Below are 15,418 nucleotides of genomic sequence, written 5' to 3'. Positions count from 1 at the left end.
GGAAGTTTCAGCAGTTGGTGTGAGCTTGCTTAATAACTATTCTCCAACTATTTGGGTTGGTCTAATAAAAGATATCAGATTCACCCAAAGAACCTTGTCTGCCTATGTCCTTAGACCAACACGGCTACAACCCACACCCCTGCAGTATGGTAAATAACACTTATGAAGTCTCACAAAATAAAACATGCATTTTATAATGCGCAAATGATAAAAATCCCAAGAAAGGCAAGAATAACATTCTTTTTCTGTGATTGTCTTCTTGTGGTGCAGTTGCATTGGCACACCAGTTAAGCCATCTGTATATTTGCCATTTTAAATGGTTTACATGTAAATATACATCTGTCATCCCTGGTACTCTGATCCTGTCCAGCTCCACTTCACCTTTCAGAAGAATCGCATCCTTCAGTCTTGTACTAAAAAAAAATGGATCCCTCTTCTGCAGAAGAGGACTGCTTGTATGGTCAAATATTCTGAAATCACGCTTACCTTGACAGTAAGTAAATTATAAACAGGGATCCTGGTTTTCTCTGATTTTAAAAAATCCCCAGTTTTCCGTTAAAAAAGTAACCCCAAATCCAAATTTTCCCATGATTTAAAGGAAACACCACTAGTATATATGTATCTATGTATTAGTGGTGTTTCATTTCTAACAGAAAATTGGGGATTTTTTTAAATTCTAGAAAACCAGGATCCTTGGTTATAAAAGATAAGAAAAAGATTTATAATAAAGACATGAGCAAGCATAAAAATCAGTGACCATATGTTGTGATACAAACAGAGATGTAAGAACAAACAAGCAAAAGATATTATCAGAACAATAATCTGATCTTACTTTTCATCTTAAACCCAAGAGCATACATCAACTGCAGATGCTTCCTCAGCCTGATGAAGGGTTTTTAAACCCAAAAACTTGTGAAGAAATTTTTTTCCAACTATTTAAGTTGGTCTAATAAAAGATATCAGATTCACGTGAAGAACCTTGTCTGCCTATGTCCTTAGACCAATACGGCTCCAACCTACACCCCTTAAACTCAAGAATGCACCTTTCACCCAGCTCAAAATGTCAGATCCTGTTGCAAGTTCTCTTGCCAGTCTACTGGATGAGGGACCAAAGCATCTTATGCCCAGGAAGCTCTTTTTAGACTCAGTTCACCTCTTCTCAGGCTGAAGCATCCCTCAAAAACTTTTGTGAATCAAGCAGCACCCATTTCAAAAACTAATTTATTATAGGGCATACCTCCTTGCAGTGGGGGCAGAAGAAACAACCAGGCAGAAGAACCTGCTCCTGCTCTTATCTGCTTATCTCCTCACACCTAAAGCCTACCTGCCTTTTTTATCTCCTCATACCTTACTTATATTCTTACACTTCATTCAGAGCCCTTCAAAGGTTTTTTGCAACACTCTGGTTGAGAATCACTGCTTTAGACAAACCTTTGCAAGGCTTAAGTACTTGCCCTTATCTGGCCAATTCCATTGTGTAGAATTCTTGAAGGTCAAGCATTGTGCATATAAACTTCTGCCCCACTTATGTACATTTATTTGGCCAGTCAGGCATCTTCACTGACCCATTTATAACAGGAGGAATATTTACATCTTTTCAGACCTAAAGATTACCAGCCCAGCCTTCAAGTCTCATCAAATGCTATTTGTATAGAAGATTATTTCCCCTGCCTGGGTCAGGCCTTGGTGCCTCACCTTGGTACTCAATATGCATAGTTATGCAGTATAAATTCTCAGTATTGACCATATTTACTCAATTCTAAAATGAGGGTTTTTTCCCCATTTGACATGGGCAGAAGAGCCCCGTGTCTTACAATTGAGCATGAGGTGGGGTGGGAGAGGGCAGGCAGCTGCTGTGGCTCTGGCTCTAACTCGTACCTGGGGTCAGAGTTGGAGCCACAGCTCTTGCTTACCCACCACCCCGGACCACCATTGCCACCTCTGCACCCCTTCATCTCCCCCATGAAAGCCTCTTCTCCTCACCCCCCACCCCATGCAGGCTCTGCTTCCCCACCTGCCCCACTCCCCCCACAACCTTTGCTCCATGCAGGCAGGCTCTATCCACACTGCAGCCTGGAGCATGGAGGACATCTCCAGCCTGGCCCTGAAGCAACAGCATGCAGCTGGTATGGTTGCTATGGAGGCTGGGCTGAGGCCATGCTCCATGTCCCAGGCTAGAATGGGGACAGAGCCTGCCAGTACTGAGCAAGGGTATGGGGGAAGTGGAGAGCAGATGCTGGGTGGTGAAAGGGGAAGCAGAAGCTGGGGAAGTAGGAGCAGAGGTTGTAGGGAGCAGAGGCTGGGCAGGAGTGGCAGGAGGGGGAGCAGAGTGGGGAAGGGGGCCCTGAGGCCGTGGGGAAGCAGGCAGGGGCAGAAGTGGCAAGGGGGCAGGCACAAACAGGAGGAACGTTGCTTGACCACCTCTCACCACCTGCCCCCCTTGAAGCAGTGGGAGGAATGAATTAAAGATAACCCTCCAATAATTAGATTCTGTACTTGAAATTTGTAGCAAATGTATACATTTTTCATGTATAGAATCTAATTTTGGGGGGGGCATCATCTTAAATTTGAGTATAGTACTTCCAACCATTTGGGTTTTGATCCTCTAGGTGTGAATAGCTTTTGTCCCTACTGTAGTCTCAATTGCCCTCTTTGACCAGCAATCATACAAGGGTATTGAATAATACTCATATCAAACATCATAAATTAGGCAAACATAAAAATAATAAAATTAGATTTTGTTTATTTTTATCCAAACATTTTAGATCAGCAAATCTAATTCATGATAACATGCATGATATTCAATGAACATCCCAAAATATAACAGGTTTGTGACAACAAACTTGAAAATTGGACTTGCACTCTTAGTCATATAAACACTTCTGAAAATTCAACTCTTAAAATCAAATGAAGCTAGAAATTTCTAAGGAGCCTAGATCATATCAAATTTCATACTATTGGCTTCTTTGAAGAGCTGCAGCCTAAAATAGCATAGATGTGTGTGTGTGTGTGTGTGTGTGTGTGTGTGTGTGTGTGTGCGCGCGTGTGCACGCACACACACACACACACACACACACACACACACACACACACATAACATTGTTAACAGAGAAAAGAAATGTATCAAGGTTGTATATTTGTTTGTTATATAAATTATTCAAGATCTGTGTTTATTTGTTACAGAGAGAATAACTCAGGTGAAAACAGACATCTATGTTACCAGTTTTGGTCCAGTGTCAGACACAGAAATGGTAGGTGACAGGATATGGATACTAAATCAATCTTATTTATTTTATTAAAATAACTTTAAAAGTGATCATTTTCCAGATAGATGCAGTATTAACAAGACTGGTCCTTTATGCCAGGAATACACCATTGACGTCTTTTTCCGACAAAGCTGGAAAGATGAAAGACTTCGATTCAAAGGACCAATGCAACGGCTCCCTCTTAACAATCTACTTGCCAGCAAGATCTGGACCCCAGACACTTTCTTTCACAATGGCAAGAAGTCTATAGCTCACAACATGACAACACCAAACAAACTTCTACGCCTTGAAGACGATGGCACCTTACTGTATACCATGAGGTAAAGACCTGGGCTATTTTCTGATTTCCTTTGAATCTCACTCCTAGTAGCTTTCCAACTACTTGTGTGTCACATTTTTTCCTCTCAGAATAGAAACAGCGAAGTAGTTTTTTGAGCATTTTATAAGAATATCAAGAAAAATGGAAAACATAATCACTGCCTACAACTACCAATTAATTAGCAATTTCTGAGTAATGCTAGGGCTGAAATATTTCCTTTATTTAAATGGAATTCTCAGCAAAATGGATGATTCAGTCTTGCTTTTTTATGTAGGTCTGTACTCCCTTATTATTTGTTTTTGCAGCTGCTCTGATGAATTGATGTGAGAGCACTATGTAAAAGGCCAGAAAGTTAAATCTGTCTGATGCAGTATGTCTTCAATTCTCAAAGCTTACAAGTCATGCAATTTAACTAATTTGATGAAAAGACAAGTTATCACTAAGGTAAAGTCTGTCATGAACTAGGACAGGGGCACTTCAAAACTATCTTACCAAATGTGTTTTAAACCAGAGTTGGTAAATTTTGTAGGCTGAGAATCAGATTTGTGCCTGAACTTCCAGGCCTAGCACCTCATCCAATCTGAGGATATTATGAAGCCACATTATTTCCAAATATAAATGTTAAAGCAGTGTTAAAACCGTGATGCTAATGCATTACCTGACTTATCTGAAAATCTTACACAAATTCTACATAGGACTAGGATAATTTGTTCATTATAAGTATTTAATTTTCAGTAATGAAGACTTACTTTCATCTTTCACAGGTTTTTCATTGAAAGTGTAGTCATGTGACAGTACTTACAAAGAGATTAAAAAAACAACTAGAGAAGAGACTGTTTATCCTAAGCTTATCACATAAGAGTATCTGTCAGATCAAAGTAATGCCTAAATCCCTGCTGCATAAGTCTTTGCAAGAATAGAAAGATTTAGAAATCATTAGTTATTTCTTTGCAACCGCAAAAAATTAAATTCTAAAAATCTAAATAAGTCCTGCAGTGATTGTGGGTTTTGTTTTCTCATTTTTTCCTGTTACTTATTCTATTCTTTTCTAATGCCAATTGTCACATTCGTGATCTCAGGGATAACTGATAAATCCTGAAACAATGTGGCAATATCTTAAAAAAAAAAGAAGTGAGTGAGCGAAAGGTCAAATAGATGCGAGAGAAATCCAAATTCCAAAATGGTCTCAAAGTTGTAAGCCTTAATTCTAGCCCCATCATCCCTAGAGTTACACTAATGCAAGTGCTGTACCTAAAACAGAATTACTTGAGGTTTACACTTGTGTAAAATAAATTCAGATTAAAGTTGCAATCTATATGGAACAGAGCCAGATGCTTTCTGTTGCCAGCATACTATATGTGACTAGTTTTATGACGTGAAGGGTGTCTGAAGTGACAGTCAAAAAAATTTGAGGTTAAGATAACTTGGGACTGGCACATTGTTTTTTTTTCTAGGCTAGAGAGAAACCCACAACATTAAGGAAGCTCAAGAATATAAAATAGATTATTCTTCTTTGGGTGACAGGCAATAGGAATAAATCCCAATTTATTGCATATATCATATAAGGAAATAGAATGCATCACCTTCTGAATGGCTTACTACAATCCATTTGTAAACAATTCATAAATTTAAAATAAAAAAGTCAGGTCGTCTATTGTACCTGCTATCCTATCGAAACCTAGGCCAAGAGAGTGTTTATATAATGTATAATCAGTTCAAGATATCTGTGTGGTCCTGTGCCAAGAGTGTCAGCTCTTTTATGACAGGCATTTCTGAGAGAAATTTCAGTGCTAGAAATAATATATGGCAGCTAATCCCCAGTGGAATGGTTGAGAGCTGCAATATGTCATGTTTTAAAATGTAACAAGGAGAATGCATAGTGTGTGTCAACAGGTACAGGTAAACCCATCTCAGAAGTCTTAACTCTTTGTGTATGTTGGCAAAGACCTTGGCATCATGGACACAAGGAAAACATTTGCCTTAACCCTGGAAGAAGTTAAATCACCTGGATAATTTTCTAGAGTTCTAGAGATGGAGCTATCTCTAACATCTAAAGTCACAGAAAAAGTAGGGTAATATTACATTTCTTTGACATGCCACTGTCATTACAAGGGGGCTATATTTGTGCCCTGTGGTTCAGAAGCAAACTGCAAACCAAAAATACGCTTACTTAACCATGTTTGAATTTTTCTTTAAATTGCCTCCAGGCCTAAGGTCCACCTAATCATAAAGGCTGGCATGGTTAGGAGATGCCAATTTCTATAGCCAACAGCACCACAAGGGGGTTGCATACCATGCTATTCAGCCCAACTTTGATTCCCCAGCCCATATAACTAGGTGCCTATTGGCAACTGAGTCATACTGAGTCTGGAGCAAGGCCTGAATTCATGTCCGTGGAGTTGCAGAAAGGTGCCTTAACAACTGCCATCCCATCTCTCAGGGATATTAAATCAACAAAAACTTGAAGTGATATGCTCCTGCTATTATACAATAGAGAGAGTTTAAATCTCTAGATTCACGCTACACAGCTGGCCAAACAGTCCAGTAAACCAGGAAGGATTGAGGACTGGAGTGATGGATACCTTCCCTTGAAAGCCTCAGTTGGAGAAAAAAAAATCAAAGGGATTGTGATGCTGGAAGTTCCTTCCTTTCTTATTTCTCAGAGGAAACCTTCCAGTGCTGTCGCCAGTGTGGCTAAGCAGTGCTTCTCCCTTGGGTCCCCCATCAGGTGGTCTGTTGCAGAAGACTGCATTGCACATAGTACCAAAGGTAGTCTCACTTCAGCAGCATGCAACTTAGTGTGAGAAACTCTGTAAACTAGGTCAAGTAGAGCTTCTTGCTACTGCAACATGTCTGCTTCTGGCACCCAGTTTAACTTGTGCTCATGCCTCTCTGAACCAGTTAATCTTAAATGTGCCATGCTGGTCTATCTTCTGCCTGCCCTGACTTCAGACTAATATGTCTAACCCCCTCTCAGTTTAACTTGTGTAAGGCTAGTTTGGGCATTTTCATGCTATGCTGTGGTATGCAATGCAAACAGTCAACTTCAGCTACTACTGAATCTTTTGGGAACAGTAATGATCAAGCCCATACTGACTGAGGTGTCCACTTAAGGAAAGCTTGATTGTAACTGCCTTCCTGCACCTCTCTTGGAGTACATTCCTGAGGATATCATAGTGAACAGTGTGGGCAACAGAGAAGCACAGAACCTTAGCTAGAAGGATGTGCCTTGCTTCCTTTGATTCCCCATCAGATGTGCTTAGTTTTCAGTGGCCTGTGAATTTTGGGGCCAACCCACTGCCACTTGTGTAGCGGTTATTTCCCCACACGTATATCAGGAACAATTGTGGAATTTCCCAAACTGTATGCAGAAGTAATTTATGTGTATTAGGGGAGAACTGGGCCCTGACTCGGTGCTAGAGATATCTGAACCACTTTAATGACCTTCTGCCTGGGCTATCTGAATTAAGAGGAGGTAAAGAGCAAAGTGTGGGGTGTCCTGCAATATCATATGGATTCTTACTATAAAACATGTTTAGATAAACAAGCGACTAAGCAAGTCTGCTAGAATTCACACAGAAGAGTCATTTAAACCATGAAAAAAGACTTCTTGATAAGACCAGGAGAGCTACACACATTGGAAACTGACTTGCAAAAAGCCTGACTCAGAACACAAAAGAAAATACAGCAAATTATAGTGAAATGATTAAAAAAGAAACAAAAATGGCAGAACTTTGGAGGGTGAATGAAAATATTGTAGAACATCGATTATCTCAAATAATTTGTTTCACTATTTTTGAATAATCATTTTTTCTAGATAATTTGTTTAAGGAATCTTCAGCAGCCCTGAAAAGTCTGTTCAGAGCTGTTCCAGTGGCCATGGTAGCAAGTTCCCTGCCGGCAACTCCCTAGCAGTTCATCACCGGGCAGTCTCTCAGGGAGCCAGCACTGTCTGCATGAGTCAGAGAGTGAGGGTGAAGTTACACATTACACTTAGAACATACTAAGGGCACTTAAAATGTGAGCATCCACACACAAAAGCTCATTGATTCATGCTAAGTGCCCTCTGGGCATCTCAAAGTTATGCCACCTCAGGTGAGGGTTAACTCTGAGCTGTGCTACCTAGCTCATGTTAGGGTAACTTCAGTCTGCTCCATGGAGATAAAATGAGCAATTTTCAGTGCTCCAGCTTTTCAGAATGTACTGCTCCCAGCCCCTCTTCCCCAGCAGGGATAGAGCCCAGGTGTCCTGGCTCCTTGCCACACTCCTGCTCACCAACCCCCTCATTGCAAATCAGAGCTATGCAGGCAAGAAATAGTATGTAATAGTAATGTGTGACTGCCCACAGCTTGCTCTAACTTTAACACTGATTAACATTCCACAGATTTAGTATGGTCTAACTGTAACATACAACTTCACCCTGAGGGGGAAGGTCAGGAGACCTCCCACTTACTTGATCTTCCAGATACTCAACTTCTGGACAATAGGCATTCCATACTATGAAAGAGAAAATATCCTGCAAAGTTATCACCTTAAATATAATAATCAGCGGGCACATCAACACGGTCATTAAGACACTTTTGCTACTGCGCATTAAGTTTAGTACCTCTGGGCACTTTTACATGTGCTCTAGGCATTAAAGTACATGTGTAAACAACTATGTGGTTATAAACAACAAAAGGATTGCATGCAAAAGAGCAGCTCCCCCAGCACTTACGTTGTTTTCAATGTAAAGCAATTTAATACATTTATTTTCTAACTTTCTTCATATTTGATCAAATAAGTCTTTTCATTGTAATGAAAATGCATTGTTTGGATTTGCATCTTCTGTTGATACTGACCATGTCAGAAATGAAAGTATTTTGCCAGTAAAAGTGTTAATGTGCTTCTGTGCATGCACATTGTCAAAGTCCCCCTGCATCAAAATAGGACCACAATATACCAACTAGACAGATGTTAACAATAGTGTTCTGTGCTGTGAAAAAACTACAGGCTTCCTAGTTGATTTTCATTTTGTTAATCTTCTTTTCTGTGTTTTGCTAATAAGGTTTACACTGTACAAACTGTCATGAATTAATGTTGCAAATTCTTTGCCTACCCCAAGAGGGCAGTGTTGTCCATAGCTGAGTTTTTAAATGTCTATTTTTAATAAGAGCAGCAACCTAACACAGGCATCTCTTATTTCATTGGTCTCCATAGCAATCTGACAGCTTTGTGAATTCTTAAAAATTGTTAGGATTTTTCCTACTACTATTAAAAAAAACCCATTAGGACATTTCATGTTATACAAAAATAAAAGCTCAATGTGAAGATAACCTTTGTAAAGCTTATTTATTGAATAGAGCTATTCTGAAAAATGAGGACAGTAAATAAAAACTTTTTTGGTTCTAGGAGAATTAAACATTTTAATGTTTGCATTTTCTTTTTCTTTTTTTTTTTTGCTCCGTGGTTTGTGTGAAAATAGTGTATAAAGACAACAGCTTTGATAAATTTCACCAGTAGAATCAGATGAGTTTGAGTCTAGCTTTTTAGTCACTAAAGTTACTTTAGCTATATATGCTTACTAGAGCTGTGTTTTTAAACCAAATCAGCTACCCAGAATTTGAAAATTCTAGCTAGTAGTTCTTAGTCCTTGGAAAGGTGAGGATTTCCTACGTAATCCTGTAAAATTTTTAAAATGCAGTTATTGTTCATGAAAGCTATAAGTCAATACTGTAATATGTATTAACTTAAATATCCACTTGATGGCAGCATAAGCAAGCTCGTTACTCTTTAGGGCACAGGTACAGCTATCTATGTAAAAATATATACTACTTTAAGGTTAAATATGCAAGTTGCATTTGTACAATGTATGTATGTGCTCAGGTGCTTTTAAATCTACTTTTTCTGAAACATTTTAATAGAGAATTAAATATTGCAATACTGTATAATTATTATATGTTGAAATAATCTAAGGGGGATTATAGGGTACTTTTCAAGACTTTTTTAAGAGAAGGCTAGTTCTTTCTTTTTAAAAACAAAACCTGCGAAGATTTTTCCTCTTTACTGCTGTTCTGGCTGTCCTGCTGTGCTGGATATTCTTTTATTTTTGTAGATCTGATAGCTTGGACCCAAGTGTGGGAATAGCTAGCAGACTTTCATTTTAGAAAGACGTGGTCAGTGTTCATACAAATAGCTAGCCAAATTGAACCATGTTTGTTTAATCAATATGCTTTGTTCTCCTCTCAAACAGACTCTCTTTATGCTGCATTTATATTTATAAAAGAGGGCCTGGCTCCACAGCTATTACAAAAACAATTTCAATAGTTTAAAAATAGATGCATTTGAATTGCCTTTTTCCACCTCTCACATGCTTCCCTTTCATCCATTCCCATGCTTCATTCTGTTCATTCCCTACCCCATGGGTCCCCTGTCAAGGGATTCTTCATCATGGACCTGATAAACTCCTAAAGCAGTAAGGACTCTCTGTCTCCATCCATCAGTTTCAGACTCTGGCAGACCAAGGAGAACCAGGGAGAGTCAGAATTAAGGGCCTTTACTGAAGGCACTCTACCACTCTAGGGAGCACATTAGCTCATGCACCTCTGCTATTTGCTTTTCCTGTGATATAGTCACAACTCCAAAGATACATCTCAAGGAACCAGGATCCATTATTCAAAAAACAACTTGAATCACACCCAGAAAATGAATCAGAACAAAATATGGTAAAACATTCACTACAGAACACGGCACTTAATTAGCTGGCAGTTGCATTCCTTACCAGTTGCAGTGTCTAACTGGGTTTTAAAGATAGCCTTACAAAGAGTGCACAACAACCTTTCCTGGAGCAATAAAGTCCAGGACATCTTTAGAAGGCCTGCACCATAAAAAAAGAAAAAGAAAAAAAAAGAGAATTTTCACAGCAAAAAGTCTTGAATAGCAAAACAACCCCCTCCCCACAGACACAGTTTCATAGTTGGTAGGGTCGGAAGGGACCTGAGCAGATCATCAAGTCCGACCCCCTGCCATGGCAGGAAAGAGTACTGGGGTCAAACAACCCCGGCAAGGTGTTCATCCAGCCTCCTTTTAAAGACCCCCAGCATCACTTTTCTTGGAAGTTGGTTCCAGCTCCTAACTGCCTTGACAGTGAAGTAGTGCCTCCTGATATCTAGCCTGAATCTACCCTCTGCCAGCTTGTGACTGTTATTTCTTGTCACTCCTGGTAGTGCTCGGGGGAACACGGACGCTCCAATGCCTGCTGGTCCCCCCTGACTAGTTTGTAAATGACCACTAGATCCCCCCTCAGCCTTCTCTTGTGGAGGCTGAACAGGTTCAGGTCCTTTAGCCTCTTCTCGTAGGGCCTGCTCTTCTGATTCCTGATCATGCGAGTGGCCCTCCTCTAGACCCTCTCCATGTTGTCCACATCCCTCCTGAAGTGCGGCGCCCAAAACTGGACGCAGTACTCCAACTGTGGCCTGGCCCGCCCACCCGTGGGGGCCCCCGCCGCGCCGGGGGGGGGGGGGGGGGGGATCACCTCCTTGGACCTGCTCGAGAAGCATCTATGGATGCATGACAAGGTGCAGTTGGCCTTCCTGACCGCATCCCCACACTGTTGGCTCATGTTCATTTTGGCATCAATAATGACTCCAAGATCCTTTTCTGCCTCTGCACTGACGAGAAGGGAGTTCACATTATTGGCAAGGGCTATTATCTAGACATTCAGGAGCTGCTGGAGATCCAGAAATAGTATCAGGTTCTGCATGCTATGTAGCACAAAGCAAGCATGTCCCTTCATTGGGATAGGGAAGCTGATATAAATCCTACAATTACACCATCCTTTAAACATTATTTCTGTTATATCGGTATTAAGTCTTTATTAGCTAGTTTTTATCCATTAGACACTGAAACAAGTAATTCATCTGCACTGGAAAAAGTCAATTGAGGTGGACAGAAAGGATAGGATGTTGTTGGTTACTGAAACGAAACAACAATTTAATGTTCAATGTGCACACGGAAGAGGAGAGGAAACAGAACAGAGCTCTATGGGAAAGACCCCTGAACACACAAAAAAGAAGCTGTCACCTTCAGAGAAACTGTTCCTCAGAGTTTCTCTGAAAGAAAGTGGAACCATTATAGGAACCTCCATTACACTGCTAGGGTCTGGAATCAAGTAAGCAGCTCCTTATGGGTCAAGGATATCAAAAGTAGATAAGGTATTTAAAAAAATCTACATGACTATTCTGCTCTTTGCCCACTGAAACGACTAGCTCCCTAGTCATTTCATTACCTTTAATTAAAATGATCATTTTAATTGGCATTATCATCTGCAGTACATTTATGTTGTGCTGAAAGATCAGGCTCTTGATTAATAATCTAAAAGTGTCTACAGGGAATTATCCTAGACAGAATATATCATAAATTTCACACATCTATCTAGGACAATATTATGGAGTAATGGGAAAGTTCCATAAAACCCTGGGGAATTAGGGGGCAGTATTTTGTTTTGTAGATGTATGTGGCAGGGGACTTGCACAGATTTTACCTGTATATCATCAATGTCTTTCCAATCCTTAGATAGTTAGAATATCTTTTTAAATAGGTATATATATATAATCTTCCAGAAATGCAGCCTACTTCAAGAGTATATTTTACAACATCAAGCTGTAAGGTTTGTTCCAGTTTGGAGTATGTTACATACACATCAAAGAAATTTCATGTATGTAACACTCATGTTTTCTTGCTATGGTAAGTCACTGGCTGTGGCCTGTGCATGTGTTAGGTTGCTTGGGCAGGCTCTGCTATAAAGGAAGAATAACTCATCACTTGGAAAACAAAAGAAAATATTAGGAAAAGAAGGAAGTCAGCTAGGAAGGACAGGCAGTGTGCTTTGAGCGAGCCTTGCAACTTCTGGTGTGATATAGCTTAGACTGGCAAACGACAAATAAAAAGCAGATATCCTCTATGCATTTTAATTAATTAACATCCCCAAAATGTTGCAGCCATGTCACATTGTGCAAAACATTACAATCTGGTGCTCTAGATAAAACAAAACAAACAGAAAATAAACACCCCCCCTCAAATTTGTTATCTAGTTTTCTTATTCTGAAAATAGAACATTTCAAATGCAGGCTCAATTAATTCCCATATTGCTGCAGTTAATACCTACCCAAATGATTACCATTAAAATTTTAGCTAACTGAGGTAGAGTTTTGCTCTCTGGAATCTGAAGGGAAGCCCAGTTTCTGGAATGGAAGGGAGCATTCCAGAGGTGATAAAGGGACATTTCAGACATATGGGACAAAGAGAAAAAGTACAAAGACATTTGTATGAGAAGCTGACAAACAGATGGATGTGTTGTGCATTATGGATTTCACATGATACAGCTAAGGGAGAAGAGGCCCTGTAATGTACTGCAGCATCTGGAAAACACAGTGCTTCAAAAACCTCCAGTTTAAACCTCCCAGTTAAAAAAAAAAAAAGTTATTATAAGGTATTTGAGATTCTGCAGTTCAACACTTTTTTCCCCTCATACTTACGTTTTATTAGATGCTTTACATGAAAAGACTAAAGAGAAATTAAGCAATCAATATTTGAATAAATATTAAGGAATGAAAGACATCAACTCTAACTGATGGTCTTAGTCTTGACTAAGAGCCTGATATGTGGCTCCATTACTATAAAGAATATTTCTCCACCTTCCCCTTTAGGAATTTAGCAGGGAGAGAGTAACGTGCCCCAAAGTCCCCCCTTTAAGTTTGTTTAAGAAAATATAAGGGACCTTCGGATTATCTCTTGCCCCTTCTTTATGTCTCAAAAGCTTATTTGTCATTGAAGCCTAGCTGCCCTCCCTGCTCCATTCCAAGGAGAAAGGAGTTTGGTGTATACACAGTATGAATATTCCAAAGCTAAGACACGTATTTGTCTGGGGTCTCCACCATGGAATAGATCTTGACCACATAAGGGAGATGTGTTCCTTTTCCCTTTATTCACACTCCAGGTAAATTCAATAAGAGTCAGCCCTGTGTATAGTTGGTTTAGGCAGTCTGATGGGTCTAATGCAGCCATCGCTTTGTCAGCATAAACCAAGGTAAGGATTTGGCTCAGTTATGATAAAAATCACCTTTCATCTGCACTGCAGAGCTGAATTGCCTACTGTGCAGAATGAAGCTCACAATAACATCAGTAATTAGATTACTTTGTACTTCTGTAGTTTCTTCCATCTGAGGTTTTCAAAGCACTTTACATATTCATATAAATATTAATGAATAAAAGCTTCAACACCATTGGCGTGAGGTAAGAAAACCAGCAATATTTTACATAGAATAATTAAGTGGCAGAAGTGGGACAGAAATAAACATCTGTCCATAGCTCCTGGTTCCCAGCCCTGAGTTTTAACCATTAGACTGAGCTCACTCTTTCAGAGTCTAACATGTAACGAATGCTTAATATGCACTTACAGATTCAAAACACAATGGGTGAAAGTCCTCCTCTGTACAGAAAGCTAGAGCAAGGCCCTCTCCCTCTGGTCACAGTTCCATACAGAGGTGATGCTTCATAAGTGAAGCATTGTCAGACCTACAGAACTACCAGGGAAATGTTTATGTATTTAACAACTGCACAGCAGACAATCAGGTACCATCACCTAAGCAGAACTTTTCCCTCTCAGTTCAGTAACTTATACTGCTTATCTATGTCTTAAGACTTCTTTACAGTGTTACGTCACCCACTATCTCCACCATGCACAGATTAAGTTAGGATAAAAGTCTCGGAATAAAAAAAAAAATCATTCACTGTGTTCCAAGAGGTACACTTGTTTCAAGAACACAGACTGACATTAGTCAGCCTGTCATTGTCTTACATCTCCCATCACCCCCACCTTTTTTTTCAACACCAGTGTAAAAGCTGATTGTACCAGTTTAAAAGTGTCATGTGTCCAAACCCGAAGAGTCTTTCTAAGACTTACTCAGAGTGAGATATGGTTTAGATGCAATTACAATAATTACTGAGCTCAGCAAGGCACATCAAATAATGGAGATGATTGGAAGCCCTGACAGGGATACAGGGGACTACAGGCCAATGAGCCTAACTTCTGTTCCTGGAAAACTGGTAGAAAAATTATGTAAAAACCAATTGTTCTGCACATGGATGAACATGACTTGCTGGGGAGAATCAACACAGCTTTGTCAAAGAGAAACCATACCTCACCAACCTACTAGAGTACTTTAAGGGTGTCAACAAGCAGGTAGATCAGGGTGATCCAGTTGACATAGTCCATATATTTGGACTTCCAAAAAGCTTTTGACAGTGTCCCCCATCAGAGGCTCATAACCACGTTAGGTAGTCACAGGATTACAGGGAATATTTGTGGATTTAGAAACTGTCTCAAAAGTAGAAAGCAAAGTGTGAGTATAAATGGTCAGTTTTCAGGATGGGAAGAAGTAAACAGTGGGGTCCCCCAGGGATCTGTGTTGGCACCAGTGCTGTTTAACATATTCACAAATGATCTGGAAAAGAGAGTAGAGGAGAGAGGTGGCCAAGTTTGCAGTTGATGCAAAATTATTCAGTGGTAAAGACCAAGGTGGACTGTGAGGAACTACAGAAGGATCTGGCACATTTGAGTGAATGGACAACTAAATGGCAGATGCATTTCAATGTAGATAAGGGAAAGTAATGCAAAATAACCTGGGCAAAAATAATCTAAACTGTATCTACACCATGATGAACTCTACATTGGCTGTTACCACAAAGGAAAGGGATCTGGGAATCATTGTAGACAGTTCACTAAAAGCATCAGCTCAGCAGCTGTGAAAAAAGCAAAAAAAGTTAGGGATTATTAAGAAGGGAATTGTAAACA

General features: G+C 39.8%; 1 protein-coding gene across 1 annotated transcript in view; it reads left to right on the top strand.

The window, feature by feature from the left end:
- GABRA5 (gamma-aminobutyric acid type A receptor alpha5 subunit) overlaps positions 1 to 15,418 on the top strand; it is a 95,878-nt gene that overhangs the window by 18,803 nt on the left and 61,657 nt on the right. Inside the window, exons 3-4 of the mRNA XM_006017061.1 lie at positions 3,184 to 3,251; positions 3,366 to 3,586. Coding sequence (XP_006017123.1) covers positions 3,184 to 3,251; positions 3,366 to 3,586 — 289 coding nt within the window. The remainder of the gene's footprint in view (positions 1 to 3,183; positions 3,252 to 3,365; positions 3,587 to 15,418) is intronic.

Source organism: Alligator sinensis, unplaced genomic scaffold (genome assembly GCF_000455745.1).
Source record: "Alligator sinensis unplaced genomic scaffold, ASM45574v1 scaffold144_2, whole genome shotgun sequence".
Taxonomy (NCBI): Eukaryota; Metazoa; Chordata; order Crocodylia; family Alligatoridae; genus Alligator; species Alligator sinensis.
Note: the sequence above shows the minus strand (reverse complement) of the source record. Positions and strands in the feature narration are given on the sequence as shown.